Source organism: Protopterus annectens, chromosome 5.part0 (genome assembly GCF_019279795.1).
Source record: "Protopterus annectens isolate FY-2018-M chromosome 5.part0, PAN1.0, whole genome shotgun sequence".
Lineage (NCBI taxonomy): Eukaryota > Metazoa > Chordata > Ceratodontiformes > Protopteridae > Protopterus > Protopterus annectens.
Genome location: NC_056735.1, coordinates 166296874 through 166322330, shown reverse-complemented (window position 1 = coordinate 166322330; position 25457 = coordinate 166296874). Strand labels below are relative to the sequence as shown.

General features: G+C 37.3%; 1 protein-coding gene across 1 annotated transcript in view; it reads left to right on the top strand.

Annotated features, from left to right (window-relative positions):
• The window catches only part of CRACDL (CRACD like), a 328296-nt gene that overhangs the window by 102527 nt on the left and 200312 nt on the right, over nt 1-25457 (top strand). The window contains exon 7 of the mRNA XM_044071817.1: nt 23301-24984. Within this exon, the coding sequence (XP_043927752.1) occupies nt 23301-24984 (1684 nt within the window). The remainder of the gene's footprint in view (nt 1-23300; nt 24985-25457) is intronic.

Below are 25457 nucleotides of genomic sequence, written 5' to 3'. Positions count from 1 at the left end.
AACATACAGTTACTATACAATAGTACTGGTATCTAATTCCTAACCAATCTGAACACACCGTTACCATGGCACAGAACTGGTAACTCACTCATATCCTATCTGAACACACAGTTGCCATAGTGTAGTACTGGTAACTTACTCATAACCCATCTGAACACAGAGGTACCATAGCACAGTACTGGTAAATCACTCATAACCTATCTGAATGCACAGTTACTATAGCACAAAACTGGTAACTCACTCATATCCTATCTGAACACACAGTTACCATAGTGTAGTACTGGTAACTTACTCATAACCCATCTGAATGCACAGTTACAATAGCATAGTACTGGTAACTCACTCATAAAATATTTGAACGCACAGTTACCATAGCGTAGTACTGGTAACTTATTCATAACCTATCTGAACACAGAGTTACCATAGCACAGTACTGATAATGCACTCATAACCTACTGTATCTGAACGGTTCCCTATTAGAATCCTGAAACACTATAAGCCTGAAAGTCAAAATCCTGAAAACTAATGACTGAAAATGCAAAATCTCGAAAATGCAAAATCCCGAAAGTCAAAATCCTGAAAACACAAAATGGACATACTGACGTCATTGTGGCTTTGCTATTGTTAGCCCTGTGGTGTTAGGTCATGCGTTGGGTCCAGGTAAGTGTGCGGTTGGTTTTATGTTAGGTTAGGGCGTATAAGTGAGTTAGGGTTAGGGCAGGTTAGGCATGTATGCAATAGTGACAAATATTGGGGTTAGGGTTTAAGTGAGTTAGGGTTAGGCGGTCAGGTGAGTGTGCGATAGTGACGGACCTTAGGGTTAGGGTTAGGGTCAGGGTCAGTTGGTAGATATTAGTGTCTTTATAGTGACATATTAGCATTATTTGTGTTTTCAGGATTTTGACTTTCGGGATTTTGCATTTTCGAGATTTTGCATTTTCAGTCATTAGTTTTCAGGATTTTGACTTTCAGGCTTATAGTGTTTCAGGATTCTAATAGGGAACCATCTGAACACACAGTTATCATAGCATAGTACTGGTAACTTACTCTTAACCTACCTGAACACAGAGTTACCATAGCACAGTACTTGTAACTTATTCATAACCTATCCGAACACAGAGTTACCATACCACAGTACTGATAATGCACTCATAACCTACCGTATCTGAACACACAGTTATCATAGCATAGTACTGGTAACTTACTCTTAACCTATCTGAACACAGATTTACCATAGCACAGTACTGATAATGCACTCATAACCTACAGTATCTGAGCACACAGTTATCATAGCATAGTACTGGTAACTCACTCATAAATTATCTCAACAGAGTTACCATAGCACAGTACTGGTAACTTACTCTTAACCTGTCTGAAGGCACAGTTACCATAGCATAGTACTGGTAACTCACTCATAACCGATCTGAACAAATAGTTACCATAGCATAGTACTGGTACCTACTTCATAACCTATCTGAACACAGAGTTACCATAACATAATACTGGTAACTCACTCATAACCTATCCAAACACACAGTTACCATAACACAGTACTGGTAACTTATTCGTAACCTATCTGAACACAGAATTACCATTGCACAGTATTGATAATGCACTCATAACCTACCATATCTGAACACACAGTTATCATAGCATAGTACTTGTAACATACTCTTAACCTATCTGAGCACAGAGGTACCATAGCTCAGTACTGTTAACTCACTCGTAACCTATCTGAACACAGAGTTACCATAGCACAGTACTGGTAACTTACTCTTAACCTGTCTGAAGACACAGTTACCATAGCATAGTACTGGTAACTTACTCGTAACCTATCTGAATGCACAGTTACTATAGTATAGTACTGGTAACTCACTCATAACCTATCGTAACACTCAGTAACCATAGCACAGTACTGGTAACTCACGCATAACCTATTAGAATGCACAGATACCATAGCATAGTATTGGTACCTAATTCATAACCTATCTGAACACAGAGTTACCATAGCACAGTACTGATAATGCACTCATAACCTGCAGTATCTGAATACACAGTTATCATAGCATAGTCCTGGTAACTGACTCATAACCTATCCAAACATTCAGTTACCATAGCACAGTACTGGTAACTCACTCATAGCCTACCTGAACACACAGTTACCATAGCATAGTACTGGTGCCTAATTCATAACCTATCTGAACACAGAGTTACCATAGCACAGTACTGATAATGCACTCATAACCTACAGTATCTGAACACACAGTTATCATAGCATAGTCCTGGTAACTCACTCATAAATTATCTGAACACAGTTACCATAGCACAGTACTGGTAACTGACTCATAACCTATCTGAACACAGTTACCATAGCACAGTACTTGTAACTTAGTCTTAACCTGTCTGAATGCACGGTTACCATAGCATAGAACTGGTAACTCACTCATATCCTATCTGAACACACAGTTACCGTAGTGTAGTACTGGTAACTTACTCATAGCCCATCTGAATGCACAGTTACAATAGCATAGTACTGGTAACTCACTCACAAAATATTTGAACACACAGTTACCATAGCGTAGTACTGGTAACTTATTCATAACCTATCTGAACACAGAGTTACCATAGCACAGTACTGATAACACACTCATAACCTACTGTATCTGAACACACAGCTATCATAGCATAGTACTGGTAACTTACTCTTAACCTATCTGAACACAGAGTTACCATAGCACAGTACTGATAATGCACTCATAACCTACAGTATCTGAACACACAGTTATCATAGCATAGTACTGGTAACTCACTCATAAATTATCTCAACAGAGTTACCATAGCACAGTACTGGTAACTTACTCTTAACCTGTCTGAAGACACAGTTACCATAGCATAGTACTGGTAACTCACTCATAACCTATCTGAACAAATAGTTACCATAGCATAGTACTGGTACCTACTTCATAACCTATCTGAACACAAAGTTACCATAGCACAGTACTGATAATGCACTCATAACCTACCATATCTGAACACACAGTTATCATAGCATAGTACTTTTAACATACTCTTAACCTATCTGAGCACAGAGATACCATAGCACAGTACTGTTAACTGACTCATAACCTATCTGAACAAAGAGTTACCATAGCACAGTACTGGTAAGTTACTCTTAACCTGTCTGAAGACACAGTTACCATAGCATAGTACTGGTAACTTACTCGTAACCTATCCAAACACTCAGTAACCATAGCACAGTACGGGTAACTCACGCATAACCTATCTGAATGCACAGTTACCATACCATAATACTGGTAACTCACTCATAACCTATCCAAACACACAGTTACCATAACAGAGTACTGGTAACTTATTCATAACCTATCTGAACACAAAGTTACCGTAGCACAGTACTGATAATGCACTCATAACCTACCATATCTGAACACACAGTTATCATAGCATAGTACCTGTAACATACTCTTAACCTATCTGAGCACAGAGGTACCATAGCACAGTACTGTTAACTGACTCATAACCTATCTGAACACAGAGTTACCAAAGCACAGTACTGGTAGCATACTCTTAACCTGTCTGAAGACACAGTTACCATAGCATAGTACTGGTAACTTACTCGTAACCTATCTGAATGCACAGTAACAATAACATAATACTGGTAACTCACTCATAACATATCCAAACACACAGTTACCATAACACAGTACTGGTAACTTATTCATAACCTATCTGAACACAGAGTTACCATAGCACAGTACTGATAACGCACTCATAACCTACCATATCTGAACACACAGTTATCATAGCATAGTACTGGTAACTTACTCTTAACCTATCTGAACACGGAGTTACCATAGCATAGTACTGGTAACTGACTCATAACCTATCTGAACACACAGGTACCATAGCTTAGTACTGGTAACTTATTCATAACCTATCTGGACACACAGTTGCCATAGCGTAGTACTGGTAACTTATTCATAACCTATCTGGACACACAGTTGCCATAGGGTAGTACTGGTAACTTATTCATAACCTATCTGGACACACAGTTGCCATAGCGTAGTAATGCTAACTTACTCATAACCTTAAATTAACACTCACTGTCAGTGCTGCTACTTTTGTCACAAATTTCTGTGATAATAACACCCTTAAAACCTCCAGAACTGTAATAGGGGCTTAAGTTATTTGATGTGTGTATGTGGGGGCTATGAAAAAGCAAAAGCAATGATTATAGTAGATACCATACTAATAAAAATAAAATAAAATAAGAAGCACACTTCTGATATTAACAAGAACATACTGGTAAAAATGAAATAAGAAATGTTCTTCGTATTACTAACATGTCAACCTAAATTAGTGAGTAAACAGTTCAGATTGCACTGGCAGGCTAAGTAACCCTAGGTCCTTCTTAGTTCAATTTCTGTTGTTTTGGAACTGTACATATGTATTTTAATAAATTATTCTAGAAGTGTTATGCATTCACATAGCTGCAATACATCTTATAGGTCAGGACTATTTTTTTAGTTTTTTAAATTCCTAATACTATACGTGTCTCCATGGATTAATGAAACATGCTTATTGATAGTTGGATTATGAGGGTATGTCTGTACTTTGTTCTTTACAACTCTGAATTAATAAATTATTTTAAAAGGACAGTCTGATCACATCAGAGTTTGCCTTGTCTGTGTCACTCAGCAGCTACTTTTCTGGCATTCGGAACTAAGTTCCATTACCAGTAGGGGAACTATTTAACATCAAAATAGAAAAAAAAAACAATATTTAAATATGTTTTATACCGAAAACATGCAAGTGATATAGGATCATTTTCTAAACATAACAGTGCCCCCCTGGAGTGGACATTTGACCACCTCTTGGTGGTCTGGTATTCCCAATACCACCCATCCTATCAGGCACAATTATACATATATATATATATATTTATATATATATATATATATATATATATATCCATAAATAGTCATGTTCATAAATGGTTAATAGATGTAGACACAAAATTGGACCCAGTGGATAGTAATGCATCACTTTGTGACTGCATCTCATTTAATACCGTTCATGATTTCTATGAAATAACTAAATGCCAGTGAAGCTACAGATAGCGGACAGATTACACTAGGCTACCTTGGCAATGAAGAGACCCTCAGGACACAGTATATGATCTCTTTTTCTGGGGATGCAGGACAGAGGTTGTGAAGGTGGTCAAATACCAGCTGAGCACAAATAACCATACTTCAAAACACAGGATTGGTTCTGGAAGCAGGCTTCTCATCTGAGGGTGGTCTGTTTGTCTGTCTTTGTCTCCCTCTTATTCTGAAGTTGCCATCACCAGAAGCCATGAATAGGAATGGAGATCCCGACAAACCCCTGCCTTGGTCCGATTCAGTTGGAGTTTTTGCCAGTAGATAAAAAGCTTATTTCAATGAGCCAGAGAGCCGCAAAAAGAGCAACCTGTCTACTGTTCATAAGTTTTTAGGTGCGTACCAGGTTAGAAACCCTTGTGGGCTATTCAAAGCCTAGCCAATTTCCCTTTTTGTGTTTGAAATAGCCTGTCCCATTTGGTTAGAGATTGGCCTTACCCCATCCCATGGTTGATAACTATATATTACCCCTAATGAAAATAACTGGAATCATACCATAGATAATTTGAGGGAATCCATGCATGGGATAAAGAATTTAGGAGCTGCCTCTGTCCATTAGTAGTATAGTGGACAGTCCTTGGGTAAATGTTATGTTTCCCATCCACAGATCCAAGTTGCTCTTGAACATGGACAGGGATGGAGTTTGGTTACTGTGGATGGGGAGTCTGTTCCACAGCAGCAGTATTCCGAAGGGGGCATTATACTCAGTGACTGGCCTAATGAGGTTCATGTGTGTGTACATAATAGCAATTTAGATTATGCCTGCTTCTTGAGCAGCATAAGTATAGTACCTGACAGAGTGTAACCTACTGTTGCTGTATCCATAGTGGGAGACTTCAGTGCTCACACTGGGAATGATGGTGGTACGTCATAGTGCATAATTAGAGGGCAGAGCTTGCCTCATCTGAACTTGAGTGACAGATTGTTATTGGACTTCTGTGTTGGTCATGAATTTTCCATGATAAGCACCACGCAAGGCAGTGTATATGTGTAATCATTACCACAGCATCTTGGACCGGAGCTGAATTATATACCATTGTCGTAACCTAAGAATGCATTTTTTGGACACTTAGGGGCCAAGAGAGGTGTTGAATCATGAAATGATCACCACTTGCTGATCTGTTATGTCAGTAAGCCAGAACAGCATCTGGACAGGAGACCAAAACATGCAGTGAGGGTATCCACAAAGTACTTAGGAGATACTTTTGCATGTTATGAATTTAAGTCCCACCTCCCTGATCTATTACTATAGATCATTGACTTGGAATCCAAATGGTATATTATGAAAGCAATCTACATTTTCACAGTAGTGCAAGGAAATGTATTAAAAGACTTAACCTTTTATGTGGGGGGCAAGCCCCACTGAGTTTCACTATTAAACCTCAAGTGACTAAAACCAAAGAAATTATAGTGTTGAAAGTAATTGCCCAAAGTACAAAAGTACAAAAACTTAAATCTGTAAGTATTTTTTGCAGGAACAGTAAGCCCTCCTGTGGTGCAATATGGCGGCACATAAACCAACTCCACAGTCAGACATGAAGACATGAGAAATGTTCTAAAACATACAAATCACTAGCAGCACACAAACACACACTCTTAGAAGTCACATCAACAGGGATTTCTAATGGAAAATAGTCATCAGAATTTTAACCATCACTGTCTTTTGACATGGGCACCTGACATTCAGGGAATAAATTTGGCAGCCTATAGAAAAGCTGTTGAGACAGCATCCTTCACCTTTAAAGTTTCGTTACCATACCCTTACATAAGCATACTGAATCCCAGTCTGCATATTCTTAGACAAGAAGTATTTTCTTTTACTAAACAGTAAAAAAAAAAAAAAAACAGCAAAATAGGCACATCTAAACTTGCACTCCCATCCCTTAGGCAGCTCAGTGTCTGAGTTGGATTTATTAGGCACAGTGAACAGGCACCTGTATGTAAACCAGACGAGTGTCAGACTCCTGCAAGAATATAATTATATGCAAGTTCTTTGCTTTCTTTTTATTTAAGGTTTCAATATTTACATTTTATGCTGCCTTTACTTTTGGTCATATTCGAGCTTATTTAGCAACAAGCAAACTAATAATTTGAGATTCCTTGGCAAAATGCACGTTTGCCTATCCTAACTTTAGAAAGTTCCCTTTTGTAGCATTCTGTTTAAAAAATTTATAATTTAGCGATTTGCTGTAAATATTATTGCTATATGTATATCAACTGTAAAAACCAAGGTACCTAACATTAGGATGACTCCTTTTGTAATGAAACTTAAAAAAAAAATAGAATTAATGAAACTGCAAATATTCATGCAGACAAAAATATATATAGAAAATATCTAATAGCATTTTATCGAATAAGTAATGTAAAGATCTAAATAAGATCTACAATGTCATTACAACATATTACTAATGTTACAAAGTGGGCCAGCTCTGAGGCACAGAGGATAAAATTCGGACTTCACCCCATGTTTTGGTAGCAGCAGGGGCAGCTGGATAAGCTTGGAGGTGAGTGGGACTGAGTGACATTCACAACTTGTCTGTCCTGAGGAATGCAGCTGGTTTGATCCATTGCCTAATCACAACAAGAGAGTAAGGGTTAGCTAGCAATATATGGGTCATTGTGATATAGTGCTGTCACTAAGTTGGGATGGATTAGCCAGGAGTGATGGTCATATGTGTGCCCTCCATGGTATCAGCAATTGTAGCACCACAGCCTGTAGGGAGTGGGGATAAGCCAGGTAATGAATGGGATCTGTATGATTGGGAGACTGGTCCACTCCCTAACACCTGCCTCTCATCTCCAAGGTGAAAAATGGGCTAACTAGACTCTGTCTCTGTCACTCCAGCCTTACAACAAATAGGTCACATGGCTCTTGTCCTTACCAGGGAACTAATCAGCCTGGCACTCATCTCATAGTAAGAATGCACAAGTCAGCAGGGTACAGGTAGGAAAGCCACTGGGAGAATTATGTGGATGCAAATAATAATGCTATAACTAAATCTTCCAGTCCTATCCAGTAATTATCAAGTAACTCACCCCTACTTACGCTGCCCTCTTAACCCAAATTTAGCTTTTCAACTGGGGCATCTTTCTCGGTTATGGTTGTCATGTGTGGATCAACATGTCAACGTTCTTTCACATAACCATCTTCATCTATAAGTTTGTAGTATTTTATTTGAGGTTTATTTCTGTAGGTAAATGTGTACCTCCTTTTATTAGCTGTTACCTCTGGTACCAGTGCAGAATCCCTAAATCTGTTAAAATGAAAATTTATTGTATAAATAAATACATGTGCATGATGCACCAGTATTGATATCACACTTATTAGGAACAATGTATCCCAAGGTGCTTTCCATGCACAGTGTTACAATGTATCCCAAGGTGCTTTCCATGCACAGTATGACAATGTATCCCAAGGTGCTTTCCATGCACAGTGTTACAATGTATCCCAAGGTGCTTTCCATGCACAGTGTTACAATGTATCCCAAGGTGCTTTCCATGCACAGGGTTACAATGTATCCCAAGGTGCTTTCCATGCACAGTGTTACAATGTATCCCAAGGTGCTTTCCATGCACAGTGTTACAATGTATCCCACAGTGCTTTCCTTGCATATTCAATGGTATTGACGGAGCTGAATATGTGTCGGTAGCCAATGTGCTCTAAATCAACTTCTGTAACTGGCATGGCCAAATGGAAAAGCAACTGTGTCTAGTTTACTAAAGGAAAAAATAACCTTTCTAAAAGTACTTCTGATTCATTTATTTAAGCTTGAGCAAATGATGTAATAGCAGAGCAAAAGGGGGTGAGTAGGACTTTCACATGTAATATGAAGAGTGGTAGGTCACAGGACTCTAGTAACCATGTAATTCAGCATTCAGCATTTGTTTGCCAGCATGTTTCTGTAAGAACCTGATGTCATAGCAGGGCATTTGAGAAAAAGTGCTGAAATAATGTTGCTTCCTGCTTAATGTATTCTGTTTCAAGGAATGTTGCCAGCTGGTTAGATAGTTAGGAGGACTGATCAGCTGGCTATATTAAATTAACAGTAGTTGTTTTCTGAGAATTTTTATTGTAAAAATAAATAAATAAAGTGTATATGGATTTACTTACATTTATCAAACAGCACTAATATTGATGTGAATCAGGTCTATATTAGTTCGCCAAAAACACGTTCCAGTGAACACGATTTCACCGTCAGTCATTCAGCGAAAATCACTTCTGTGATTCACTGAATACTCCCAGGGCAAAGATGCAGTTGGCCAAGTACACAACTAGTGCGATCTCGGAGTTGGTTTATATAGTTAGGGGATTGGAGGTGCAGCCCCCACATTGGGGGGGTGTAGGGAGCAAAGCCTCCCACTTAGGTGGGTTCCATTTAGCTAGATGTGAGTCCATTGTTTTGCAAGGCAAGTATTCCTTTGTCCTGGGAGTACTGAGCGAATCACGAGAGTTATTTTCACTGAATGATAGTCGCTGAATGAGTGTTCGTTGGAAAGTGTTTTCGGAAAACTAATATAGACCCTGTGAATCATGTTGACACCAAATGATCGACATTATGCACATTGACATACTACTAAGCATGCACTAAGCATCAATCTCTGTGCATGAAAAACCTTAAAACAAAATTACAAAGAAAATATTTTTTTTCAGGGGGTGGCAAGCCCCCCCCAGCACTCCCCCACACCCCCTCTTAATTATATATTCTAAATCCAAGATCACAGAATTTTCTCAGAAAGTGCAAATTCCCCAGCCCTGAGAATCATCCAGTCTGCTACTTTATCAACAGGTTTGCTGTTTGGCAAAAGTTGCACTTCTGTATATATATATATATATATATATATATATATATATATATATATATATGGATCTACTTTGTTTGTTCGAAAATACGTTACATCGAACAAACAAAGTAGATGCCCACGTCAGAGAAAGATCGGCTGACTAAAGAAAAAACACACAAGAAACATGTTTTGCAGGGGGGCAAGCTCCCTTGCACCTCCCACACCCTCCCCTACTTAAATATACGAGATCACACTACAGTGAGGAAAAGGGAATATTTCCATTCCACACTGTATTGTGATCTCCATACTTCATTTCCAAAGTTTTGGTACTTCAAACAACTGGTCTCGACCAAGTGGGTTTTGAAGTACTGAAACTTCGTGCAAACAAAGTAAACCCATATATATATATATATATATATATATATATATATATATATATATATATAAAACTGAAATACATATAGGTTTTATACCACAAAAAGTGTTCACTTTTAAGAGAAGCAGGTCTGTAAGGGGAAAGTATTCCTAAAGGAGTGAGTTAGGAGTCTCCAGGGACTGGAGGAGAGCCCTGTTAACAGGAAGGTTAGTTAACAAGCTATATTAGATGAATTGTTATATTGTGTTTGAGAATCTGTTCCCCTGTGTGAAGAAGGTGAATAATCTATGAGATTATTTTGGTGGAAGCTGGAAGGATTTAAATGATCCTTGCTTTCTATCTGTAAGTGTTGAACTCTTTATTTGGAAAAACAATATGGAAGGGCCCCAAATAAACCTGAATTTTGAAATCTGTAGAACTGGCCTTCAGACTGATTTTCTACTGCATGTTGCACCCCATGCTAACTCTAACCCTGACCCTAGCCCTAACTTGCATTTTAAATAAAAAAAAAACTTCCCAGAAAACCATCACTTGACAAGACAGCTCAGCCACTCACCATGCACTCAGAGACTCACACACATGCACAGAAACATGCACTAAATCTATCCCGTAACCTAACCCTAACCCTAATCCTAAACACTCACAATGTCACACATTTAATCTATCCCCTTATCTAACCTTTACTCTAACCCACGCACATTCATGAACATGCACACACACACACACACACACACACACACACACACACACACACACACACACACACACACACACACACACATCTACAACACATCCCATTTATTTGTTTGATGAAACACACACTTAACAAATGTCTGTTCAATAAATCAGACATTTGATTAAAAAATACTGCACTTCTGCCTGTAGACCAAAGTAATCATTGACCAAACAAATGGAATCCATGCATATATCTTGACACTGACTCTGGATATTACAAAGAGTTTGTGGAGATGTATGATAGACATGTTTTTGAAATTATGAGGAATTATTCTCTTTTTGGAACAACGTACTAACAAAATTGATAAATTAGATGGGAAAATCAAGAAAGACTTGTTATTTACTTCATACCAGCACTCATACAGTAATGTGCTTATTAATATTGACAACAAATGTGGATCTATTATGAAAAGGCAATGTAAAAAAAATTCTGGGGATGTTAAACAGTATGCAATAAATTATGCATATCAGATTACTATTACGATGGAAAATAACCCGCAAGTTACTTCTTATCATTTTTCTTTTAACTCTGCTGTTTCTAATTCACATGTTTTGTCTGAAGATAATCACAGCAGCAACACTGCTAGTAACAACAATTCTAATATTAATGACCCACAGGAATTTCCTCTTTAAAGACAATCTGAAAGTTTCGCTGATAGGGCTGTAGAAGTTTCTGACCCTGCATCCTAAAATTTTTGTGTGGATCACACTGGACCACAAAGGAGTTTTACAGGGAGGAACAACTCATATCAGGGAAGATACAGGTGTCAGGGATCCAGAAAGTACTAGTTACAAAATGATGTGTAATAACAATACTAACTAATTATACAATAATATTTTTGTAGATAGATTTTAGAGTTCTTGTTCGCAGACCTGAAGAAGTCTAGAATGAATGAAAGTGATCTTTGTTATCAATAAGTTATAGACTTAAAATATGAATTTTACAATGGATGTTTTTACATGCAAAATGTATATGTACTGTATTTTGTGTCTTTCGGCTTTTCCCGGTTAGGGGTCGCCACAGCGGAACTCCGGTCCGCTAATGATTGGCAGTAGAGTTTTACGTGCTGGCTTGCCGGGCCTAATGCACAACCTTCAACGAAGGAATGCTCATTCTCATATGTCGCCACACAGAAGACGCTCTGAGAATCGAACGGGCAACGTCTAACTGTGAGGCGACAATGCTACCGCAGCACCACCACCGCAGTTGTATATGTACTGTATATAGTTTTAATATTATATAGATAGATAGATATATATTTAGATTGCCAAATGGTCTAAGGTTTATATATTTCCAACCATGTAGTATATTATGTTGGATAAAATCACAGACTTAATAATCTGGTTACATACATACATACATACATACATACATACAAATGTTTCAAGCATGAGCATTAATGCCCTTGTAGCCTGCCAGTATAGGAAAATACTTGTTCCCATAATAAGTGTCCAGGCTGTTCTTAAAAATATCTAAACAAGTACTTGCTTTAATATAATTTGGTAGTCTGTTCCAAGCATCAGCTACTCTGTCAGAGAACCAATTAGTACACTTCTCATTCCTATAGAATCTCCTACATAGGTTATCTGACGATTCTCTAGTACTTTTTGATAACCCCAAACATTCCCAGAGGTAGTTGTCCCTAAATGCCTTATATACCTGAATAAGATCTCCTCTTAAATATCTGTAATAGACACTGTACAAGTTCAGATATTTTGGTCTTTCATAATAACTTATATTTTCACATCTATGGATGCCCTTAGTATATTTCCGCTGTACTCTTTCCAGTTTATTCATGCTTGTTTTCCTATAGGGTTTCCATATTGTTATTCCATACTCATGTTTGGGTCTAATGTAACTAACAAACAATGACTTCATTATGTTTGATTTCCTAGACTTTATAAATCTTTTTATACAACCTATAGTTCTATAACTATCATTAGCCAAATGGTTGATACGATTAGAAAAACTCATAGCTGAATCTACCCATATACCAAGCTCCTTAAATGAGTCTACAGTTTCAATCACTGTATGCTCATTGCAGCTGTGTGCTCCTCCAGGCGTCTTCTGCAGTTAGCTCCTACTGCTCCTCTAGGCATCACATATTGATTGTTCATATTTGCATCAGTAATTCCAAAAACATGTTACATACAAGGTACCAGGATCTTTTGTCTTGAAGCATATGTGATGGCAAACACAACTGTATTGATATTTGACCTCTCTCAATGAGTATTTTCTAGAACTGCAAGGTGATAACTTATTTTCTAGAACTGCAAGGTGATAACTTCATTTTTTAAAGGCTTAAGCCACGCCCACTGGAATTTAAAGGCACACACTAAAAAGAGCTGTTCCGGAGGGAATGAGTTAAATATTCACCTTTCAGTGTATGTCTCCCAAATCTCATATGCTTAGTTTTTGATGTATTTATCAACATATTATTCCCCTGTGCCCAAATGGTCAATTTAGTCAAATTATTTTGCAGACATGCCTTATCTGTAACACTTGTAATCAGTTTACCCAATTTCAGGTCGTCAGCATATAGACTGTAGAACACCTCAGATGAAAAAGTAAGGTCTGAAAGATACAATCTAAACAAGTAAGGGCCTAATATAGAGCCCTGTGGGACACCTTGACTGTAACCAAGGATTTCACCTGTCCAGTTGGTGTGTGATACTTGCCATGTCCTATTTGTAAGTCATGCAGCTATACATCTTATCAACAGTACATCAATACCTAGTTGTACTAATTTATTGATCAGTGTTTTGTGCATGACCCTGTCAAATGCTGAAGTTAAATCTATATAAATCACATCACAGCACAATTTTTCATTCATAGCTATTATATTGTTATAGAACATCATGTTACAGGTGGTAATAGATCTATTTTCAGCATATGCATGATGATATATGGTTTCAAGTCCCAACCTATCCAGTTCTGACAATAACTTATCCAGTATTACCTTTTCCCACAACATGAAAGTAGACTTAAGGGTCTATATGATTTTTGGTTTGCCCTACTCCCCTTTCCCTTAACGATAGGTTTAATAAGTGAATGTCTCCAGTCTTGAGGAATCTCCCCATATTTATATGACCTAGTGAATAATAGATGTAATGGCAGTGTAAGTTCTTGCTTAAGTGTTCTCAAATCATTGTTACTTTATCCGTCTCTTCCCTGTGCTTTGTTTAGATCCAGTTTGCACAGTTCTTTTTCAATATAATCTAATTTGATTCCAGTATCTGAGATTACCAGGATCTCACTAGGACAATTTACCACCCCCTTTGTGGAGCCAAACTGTTTTGCATAAGATTTTGTAAGTATATCTATAATTTGTTGTGCCTGAGAATACATTTTAGAATTTGCACACAGTTTATCAATTTGTGTATCTTTACTCCTTCCACATCTTATGTATCTATAAAAAGGTTTCCTATTATGCTCAATATCTTTATATACATTTTCTTCAAATTTTTCTTGATCTTGTCTAATACTATGCTTAATCTGTTTGTCCAGCTCATTTATTTCAGTTTTCAAAGTTGTAGTTCGACCTGTCTTCCATTTCTTATATTATTTGTCTCTCACCTTAATCAGGTATCTTGTTCTTATGGAAATATACCCCCCTGATGTTACGTTCCTAGATCCTGATGTTAAACATTTTTTTGACTTTTTGCACTCAAACAATTTCTCTTTCAAAACTTTCCACATTCCATCTTCAGTTTTTCCACTGAACACCTTACTCCAGTTAGTTTTATATAGCAACTTTTTTGCTTCCCTATAATCTGTAATTAACCTTCTGTGCATTGGCTTAGATTTCAGTTTGGCAGAATTATCTAGCAACAAATTAACCTTTATGACCCCATGATCACTGCACATCAGTGGTGGTAAAACTTGACTTGAAGTTACAGTAATTTCTTTAGGAACACAAACAATATATTCCGTCCCCTGGTAGGTTTTTTTTTACAATCTGAAGCATTTGTTGTTCCTGAATATACTCTGTGAACAATGTCTTTACTAACGTTGTTGAATTAATATTATTCCAGTCTGTTTCTGGTAAATTTAAGTCCCCAGCTAATATTATTCTTCCCTCCTGTGTTTCATGTAAGAAATGTATGAATTCCTCTAGGTCATCTGCACTTGACTTTGGTGGTCTGTACACTCCAACGATTGTTATATGTTCCAGGGTTTTCTTTATTGTCGCAGTTACACAGTCTATAGTATTGGTATTATCATTGAACATGTAATAATCACAAGTCTCATAGCTATCTTTAATGCCTATCATAACACCTCCACCTGATTTTTTGTTAGAATGTCTGTTACAGTAAAAAAAAACACATTTATACCCTGACAGAACTGGTTTCCAGTTATTGTTCTTTAACCATGTTTCACAAACTATAACAACAATTAATCTTGTGGGAACGTAGCAAATTTTCTAATAAAAACACTTTATTATTAATGCTCCTAGCATTAGCAACCATCAGAGATGCATCAAATGTTGCTATCTGTGAACTGTTACATTTTTGACCTGGCAAAAATCCTGGCTAGTGTTTGTGAAATATTGCAAAATATCTGCTGCAAAAATTCTCTTCCCTGATCTAGACAAATGCACACCATCCTGTCTGAACACGTGTTCCCAAAGGAAGGCTTGAAGGCTCGATACATTTCCATTTTTTTAAAACAGGACATTTTTTCCATGTAGGTATTTACCCAAAAAATCTTTTCATTCACAGTGACCTGACTCTCCTTTCTATAGGTGATTTGTGAAAAATATGTCCTAACACCAGTATAAGCTATACTATCTAGGAGGGCTGTCAGTTCCTGACTAACAGTCAGAGAATCTTTGCTGGTGACATCATTTGTACCAACATGAATAAAAACAGATCCATACTTCCTTACATTAAGGCATTCCAAGGCTTGTTTCACATCTTCTATTTTTGCTCCTGGCAAGAATAACACTATTCAATGTTCATTATCATCTCTGAGATATAAGTATCAGTTCCTCTGATAACTGAATCTCCAATTACAGGAATATCTTTGCTGACCATCTCTGAAGAATCTTCAGCTTCTAATACAGTCATTTCAGCTCTATCAATTGTTACGAAGGATAGATCTTCATCACTATTAGTCTTATTAATTCCGCTGATTTCATTGCGTATTAAATTCTCATCCAGCTGGCATTGTAAATCCACAGCTTGAGCCATGTAGTCAACATCTGTCTTTCTCTTCTTTTTCTTGCAGTAATTTTCTTCAATCCTTCCACGTTCAGTTTTGATTTCTTCCTTTTCACCTGCCCCTTGCCCTTTTTTCTACCTTTTCCATTGGAAAGGTGATGCCTTTTTCTGTAGACTGTGGGTTTTCTGATAGATATCTTCATTCCCTGTCACCAGTGTGTTACATAACAAAGCAGAATCCTTTTTACTACGTATTCTCTTTCCTTTACATTCATTAATCAGTTTCTTTTTCTTTCTTGTTATTTGTTGAGAACTTCTTCCTTTCTTTCTTTTTTTGTTTCCTTCTAAACAAACTGGATCTTCAGATTGCTGAGTATTTGCATCCACAATTCCATAGTTCTCAGGGGCCTCATCATGTTTCATAGGAGTTGAATGTTCTTTGCAGAAAATAGATACATTGTTTCCTAAATCTGTTCTGTTTGTTCTATGCTTAACATTATTTAGTTCATCAGTCCAGCCATTAATATATGATACAACAGTTCTCCAGGCAATGCCAATTGCACGTGTGCAATCAAGTCGAGATTTGCTTCTAGCAATGCTAAGCAAATCATCCAACTTTTGATACGAGGAACAAAGATCACCAGTGCTATCAGCTGTTACCTTTAAATATGCATAGCATTTATTACACTGTACAAGATACTTGTGCATTAGCAAATCGTTAATTGCATACTCATTTAAGGAATCCATATTCAGCTTTAATTGAATAAAATATTGCAAAGGAAAAAAATTACACAAAGTAGCAAAGAATTCAAAGGAACTTAAATCAACTTCTATGACAAAAAATTATACCAGCAATATCCAACTAAATAATAAAATACAATAAAGTTGTTCTACCATACAAGTTCTACCAGTCAGACAGAAGTTGTAATTTCTTTACGTCACACATGTGCAGTAGCTTCTGCTCACTATAGCTCGCAGTTGCACCTCCTTTTAACAGTAAAAATAAATAAAACTTCTCTTACCAGTCAACTCCACAATAAATCACAAACCAAGACAGGATTGTTTTGATATGCTCAGAATCAGGTTAAATAAGAGGTACCACATCATTATTAATTTTTTTTTAAAGTACATAAGGCTTATATTATTATGACAGCTACTAAGTAGGGCAGGACCAGCTCAAATGTCACATGGATGGGGGAAGGGATGTGAATTTAACATGTATACCAATAACACTTTGTTTTACAGCACAATAAACCACTCCCTTGCCTGATAAAAAGTAGATATATATATATATATGTATATATATATATATATATATATATAGTTAGTTAGTTAGAAAGCTTGTGAGGAAACTATTGCTCTGTTATTTTTGTTTTAATTGGATCGCTTGTCTGTGTACTTAATAAAGGATTTTCGACTGGAATCAGACTGCCTGGATTACTTTCGAAAACTTAATAATTCTGTACAATATTTCAAATTATATATTTTTTATTATTTTTTATTTTGACTTAGGACAAGTTTAAGTTTGCTACTTCTGCTACCATTATCTGATCTGATTAATATACAGTGATTAACTAGATATATATGGATTGAAAATCTTCCACACAGAGAAGTTTCTTACACTGTTTAATTTTATAAATCAATATTGTTTGTTTACAGGACATCATAGGACGTATGCAGGGTGGAATGCTAATGTCACACAATGGATATGATATTTTCAATTATAGTCACATCAATATTAATATAGGTTTATAGGTGTTTACCAGGCTAACGACCACAAGGGCCTTTTGAAGCCTAGCCATGCAACCCAAATCTCTGACAAGTTCTGAAACCCTTGATAAGTGTAAGCCTGGACATGGGAGATGAACCATTTACAGGTTACCTGTGTCCATTACAGAATATAGAAAATATGAGCCACTTCTCTTTGTTCAAGAAAGGTTTTACTTTTATCTTGGCAAGTGTTTTGACTTGACAGATTCATTGATGGAGCTTATGCTTTTTATGAGAAAATTAAATCTGGAGGTTATATATTGATACACCAGAGGAGAGAAGGGGGTTATTTCAAAATTATTTTAAAAGGAAAGCATTTTTATTCTCACTATGCACCCCTTGATTTCAGTGTTTGAAAAGGCATGTGAAGCAGAGATGTACAAGTATGCCATTTCTAAGCAAACAAATAGACATCACAACCTTCCCAATGAGGAAAGGTAAACTTTAAAAACCTTATTAGATGACAAGTCTATTCATATAATGAAACCAGATAAAGGAGGTGGTATGGTGTTATTTTATGCTATGGATCACTCCAGCATCATGTTAGAAATGTTAGCCACACAATGGGGTCTCAGATGCAAACCGCTCGTTGGTATGGGTTTAGACAAGTCTAACGTAGAAACTGATCCCCTGGACACTGTACTGCTGGCACAACTGATGGTATGCACTTTGTTATCCCTTGTTTTACAAAATAACACTTGGGTTGGATACATTAAATCTATTACAAGAAACAATTTGGAGTATTTTAAGACAAATGCAATGATATGCAACAAATTAGGGGAATTACCTACTTTTGTTCCCTCAAGCATCAGCACTACTAAAACTATGATAGGTATTAAAATGTGTGCAGCTTGCAGACAATGTATACATAAATTTGGGGAGCCATGTCTACATTTGGTGAATGTTTTCATATACTCTGTATCCTTACAGAAGGACAATTGTGCTACATAGCAGTGGTATACATTGCACAATGTTCTGTGTGCACGGATTTTAATGAAGAAAAGAAAGAGAAGGACACTAAGGGAAAGGGTGTGTGAACATTACTATGAGAGAAGGACACTAAGGGAAAGGGCGTGTGAACATTACTATGAGAGAAGGACACTAAGGGAAAGGGTGTGTGAACATTACTATGAGAGAAGGACACTAAGGGAAAGGGTGTGTGAACATTACTATGAGAGAAGGACACTAAGGGAAAGGGCGTGTGAACATTACTATGAGAGAAGGACACTAAGGGAAAGGGTGTGTGAACATTACTATGAGAGAAGGACACTAAGGGAAAGGGCGTGTGAACATTACTATGAGAGAAGGACACTAAGGGAAAGGGCGTGTGAACATTACTATGAGAGAAGGACACTAAGGGAAAGGGCGTGTGAACATTACTATGAGAGAAGGACACTAAGGGAAAGGGCGTGTGAACATTACTATGAGAGAAGGACACTAAGGGAAAGGGCGTGTGAACATTACTATGAGAGAAGGACACTAAGGGAAAGGGCGTGTGAACATTACTATGAGAGAAGGACACTAAGGGAAAGGGCGTGTGAACATTACTATGAGAGAAGGACACTAAGGAAAGGGCGTGTGAACATTACTATGAGAGAAGGACACTAAGGAAAGGGCGTGTGAACATTACTATGAGAGAAGGACACTAAGGGAAAGGGCGTGTGAACATTACTATGAGAGAAGGACACTAAGGGAAAGGGCGTGTGAACATTACTATGAGAGAAGGACACTAAGTGAAAGGGCGTGTGAACATTACTATGAGAGAAGGACACTAAGGGAAAGGGCGTGTGAACATTACTATGAGAGAAGGACACTAAGGGAAAGGGCGTGTGAACATTACTATGAGAGAAGGACACTAAGGGAAAGGGCGTGTGAACATTACTATGAGAGAAGGACACTAAGGGAAAGGGCGTGTGAACATTACTATGAGAGAAGGACACTAAGGGAAAGGGCGTGTGAACATTACTATGAGAGAAGGACACTAAGGGAAAGGGCATGTGAACATTACTATGAGAGAAGGACACTAAGGGAAAGGGCGTGTGAACATTACTATGAGAGAAGGACACTAAGGGAAAGGGCGTGTGAACATTACTATGAGAGAAGGACACTAAGGGAAAGGGTGTGTGAACATTACTATGAGAGAAGGACACTAAGGGAAAGGGCGTGTGAACATTACTATGAGAGAAGGACACTAAGGGAAAGGGCGTGTGAACATTACTATGAGAGAAGGACACTAAGGGAAAGGGTGTGTGAACATTACTATGATATTTCAAAAGGTAATGTTAATAATGCCCTAAGCAAACACACAACAGTTTGCAAGATTTTTAAGGGATTTCACATTGCTATTTTAAATTTATTCCAAATATCAAAGGAGGAAGAAACACTTTAAAATGCTATTACCGCTTATGTGTTCAACCAGCTAAACAGACCATAGTCAGCCACAGCAAAAGCAGGAACAGGGAGAGTAACTAAGAGGGAGTTATTCAAGATGGGCTAAAAAAACAAGTCTAATCGCGGAACAGTCGATCGTACAAAGGAAAGAATGAAAATGAGTTTGTCTCTTTTTCAGATTGTAGTCCTTTATTTGGGTATCCCATACTGGACACCTAAATGACTACAATCTAAAAAAGAGACAGACACGTTTTCATTCTTTCCTTTGTACGATCGACCTGTTCCGCGATTAGACTTGTTTTTTTAGCCCATCTTGAGTAACTCCCTCTTAGTTACTCTCCCTGTTTCTAAATATCAGAGGAGGGACATGGGAAAATCAGTTGGAATATAAAGAACTCCTCTGCAACTTAAACTGAATGCTACTGTTGCCCCAGGACTTAATGAAAATGTATCCATAGTCCCTGTGCTTACGTTAGGTGCAGCAAAACTGTAAGCACTAATACAAAGTATAAATAAAGTTATAACAGACATATTTTATATTGATTTATTTTATTGATGGCTTTTAGTTTAACTGTCATAACAAGTTTCAAGTTTCAAAATTTAACACACTTATATGTTGTCCAGGTATTCTTTACAAGCAAAATACACAAGCACTTTTACTATTTATTAACAATAATCAGCTGCGTTATAAGAAGATAATCAACTAGATTATTTATAATTATATTTGAATATTTTTGAATATTGTCTTCTGCGTGCAGTATAATATAGTTTTGTTTCATTAGTTAAATATCTGTGGTGAAGGTCTTAGGAATAAGAAGTGATACACTATTTCTTTAAATGGCAAAATCAATTCATACAACTTTATTTAAAGAAGTGCAAAGAATCACTTCCTGTTTTGTTTCTGAGGAAGTCCTTGTGGTTTACTTTTTGTGGATGAAAATACAAAACCTCATGGCAGTGTGCTAAAATATAATTTTAACTACATCAATAAATTGTTTTCAGAACTGGACTTGAGCTTGGCAATTTCCTTCTTTTTGAAGTTCATAGGTTCATAGGTTAATAGGAGGTTACTAGGCTATAGGCCCTAGGGCCTTTACAAGCCTAGCCATGTTATACCCTTGTTCCCTTACTGACCAAGTTGTATGATCTATATCTGCAGCGCAAGTCTATGATCAGCACCGACTGCCCCTGTCCAAGAAGGACATAGGTGACACCCCTGGGGTAAATTTAGATCTTCCATCCAGTTGTCTAAGTTACACTTAAATAGGTCATTGAGGAGCTCTGTTTTACATGAATCGGGAATTTGCTCCAGTAGGGTGGCAATCTCTGGGAGACATATCTGTCTATCCAGCATGTTCTGGTAATGTCGCAGGCTAGGTTAAGATCCCTAGAGCAAGTGAGCCTTGTCCCATTTGACTCGCCGATGTGCAGCATTTCCATTCGGGCAGGGTTCAAGACTGCTCTGTAGGCCAATTGCAAGTCGCCTCTCAGCAGCCTATAAGATACAGAGTTCAGTGACAGGGCCTTTAGTCTGTCCATGTAGGTCATGTGATGAAGGCCCTGAATTTTCTTAGTGAGAAATCTCTGAGATCTCTCCATCTGCTGCAGGTGCCTGGTGAAGTACATAAAGAAGGGAGCATTGTACTCTATTCATGATCTGATGAGGGATGAGTACAGGGGAGTTATAACATCCTTAGCTCTAGATGTGATGCCCTTACTTATGAGATGTGTAATACAGAAGGCCTTCCTTACCAATGCGGACACATGATGATCGAAGTTAAGGTTGCTATCAACCTGTGTTCTCACATCTCTCACCACAGGGTTTGAGCTAAGGGGTGCACTGTTAATATTGTAATTTGCAGGAGCTTCCCTTTGCTGAAAGGGATGATAACACATTTTTTTTTTGCATTTAGTTTAAGTCCATGGCTTTGGCACCAATAATTTGTCTGTGTAAGCCCTTTTTCTAGTATGCCAACATCATTTGTGGACTCAGTGATTGCACCCAGTTTGCAGTCATTGGTGAGCTTGGTAAGCCACAGACCATCTATTTTCACCTTGACTTCTGTGAAATAGATTCCAAACAGTAGGTGGCCCAGCACAGATAGTTGTGGTACACCAGTGGTAACTGGTCTGCTGGTAGAGGTGGAATTCCCAACTCTGAGTGTATGCATTCTGTCAGTGAGTCAGATGGTGACCCATCTAGTGACATATGGGTTAATTCCCTGCAGGGTAATGCCCTGTGTTCACTGTGCACATGAGTGTTGGTTACTAGTTTGGTGTGTGTTCACTCACCTATTGTCTGGTTGTCTTGGGTACACATACACACACACAGATTATGTATGTATATTAGTTCATATGTTCAAATTTCATTCAACATACCAGACAGATCTGAAGTTTTGACAGTGTGATAGACAGTCACACTTTGGATATGCATGTAATGGTGTCATTCATCTGTAGTTTAATGTTATCATAATGTGGCTTACAAAATACTAGCTTGATAAGTTGAGTTGTCATTGTTAATTGCTGGCTGGTGAAGTGTAGCTTTGATTACTCACTTGTTTTTTCTTGTCCCCCCTTTTCTTTTCAGGTCTTTTTTTTCTTTGTGGAACAGCTGTCACTTGTATACATTTATAGAGCAACTGAAGTTTAATTCAAACACATATAAATGAAAGAAAACACTAAAATAATATAATAATATATAACAAAAAGAAAAGCTTTACCACTGAGATTAGCAAGCAATAAATCCATCACAGTATTTGAAGTTCATGAAACAAATGTATTTTTATCTATAGCTTTTGGATGTGTACCTTATAAAATCATGAACATAAATGAAACTTTATTATACTTTGTAGTATTAAAATTATGTATCTCTAATGGTTTACTCATACTTTCTTCTTACTTTACAGAGTGTTTTACAATCCAGCTCAGAGAGTGGCAAAGGTTTACATTATGCTGTAGAAGAAACAGAGGCTGGAAAAAGAAAAGAGCCCTTAGGAAATGCTGCCCTTCCCCTCCTAGAGATGGTAGCAGATTTAAGAAGTATGGGTGGTGATGTGCCACCTACTCTGGCGGATCAACCAAAGAAACTAGTTAGAAATATTGCTGGTGACTGGACAGATAAAAAAATGCCAGAGACGCAATCTTCAGAGTTGGCATCTCCCAGTGTGGGTGTATTTACATCACAATGGGAAACAAAGGGCATGCAAGAATGGCTTGGTCATGGTCCCCGGGCTAAGTCCTCTGACAATCTCTTGGAATCCCAAAATGGCACCAGGTTGGCTAATACCAATGCAAAGAGCGTGAAACAAATGGACAGCATTTCCTCAATTAAACCTAAAGAGACTCTTCTTAAAGATAAAATAAATCATAGACCAGTTACTGCCTTATCTCCTTCCTCTAATGTTCAGATTTCTGATTCTCCATTAGTGGACCTTTCTTCAGTAAAAGAGGGAGTTTCAAGAAGTTCTAATCTTTGTTCTTCTTCTGGACCAGAAGGTAACGTAGAAGTAATGAGTAAGACACATAAAGAATGGTTTATTGCTAAAGCAAAAGGTGAGCAATTAACTAGAGCAACAGTAACTGCTTTGCCTGATTCAGCTATAGACCCAATAAACACTTCTGAAAAGCAACCCAGTTTAGCCAGTGATGTGCGTAAAAAGGCTGGCATAGTTTCAGACTCAATCCAAGATGTACAAGTAGAGCTATTACCTCAGTATTTGGAATCATCAAAATTTACAGCAGGGCTTCCATTTCATAGTAAAGATAGTACTATGCATGTTAGTCATACAGATACAGACTCTAAAAACAAAGAAAACATAGTCAGTGAAAATAGTTCATTTATAAAAAATGGTAGAGGTTCATTTCGATTTTCTGTTTCTTCTGCGTGGGAAAGATCAAAACCAGGTAGTTTTAAGCTTAAGGAATACATAGATATTCATAAAGATAGTGAAGAAACATTAACTAAAAAGCAGTGTACACCCAAGACAAATATTTCAGTTAGAAAGCAGAGTCAGAACGATGCAGAGTCATCGGCCTCTTTTGACAAAAGCAATGAACCATTTATAAACACTACACGAGAACTTACACAACAGACTGATGAAAAAAACACTGAAGCAATTTCAGTAACTGAGAGTGCAGTATCCAAATCTAACGATTCTTTTACTACAGGTACACAACATGTGGAAAATGAAGAAAAAAATGTTTTTGGGGTAAAGTTACGATCAACGTCATTATCTATGAGATACAAAGAGGGAGCCCGTGCAGAGTTAAATGTGGCAAAACGATACAGTGCAGAAATCAGTACTGTTCAAGATGATTTTTATTCACCACTGAAAAGTGACATGGTACAAAACAAAAGGTCATCAGACATACCCGTTGGAAGTGCCCTTAGGAATTTTGAAATAACAAAGACAGCAACTCAGGAACAAATCAATACTAAACCGTCATTATCGAAGAAAATAACTGCACAAAACATAAACTCCTCTGATAACTCCCCTATCCCAGAAAAACAAGATAGGGCTGTTTGGTCAAATCCAGCCAAACAGGAGAACAAGGAATCTGAGAAGAAAGTCTTGAATTCAAAGACTGCTGGTAAGAAAAATTATTTTGTAATTGTTTACATGAAGTATGTTTGCTTGTGAAGTTTTTACAATGCTGTCTGCAAATCCCCATCACAGTGTTTCAATTGCTAAATTCACTCATTATCTGCTTTTAAATACTTTGAAAGCTTTAAGTATCAATAAACACATATTTTGTGTAATCAAAATTAATTCTATTTATTTTACTTTCAAACATCCATACTGAATTTTGAAATTGTTTTATTTTAGCATTGCAGCATTTGCAAAAATGCCAGAGAACATGGATCCATATTCTTGTACAAAGTGTTATAATTTGTGTGATAAACTTGTATTAATGTCTTTCAACTGTCCAGATTTTTGCAAAATGTCCACATTTTTAACTTATGTTTTTGAATTCACTAAAGACTGACATTTGAGTTTCAGACTTCATGTCCTTCAGAAAATGCATGCTAACATAAAACCACGTGTTCTGACAACTTTCTAAGT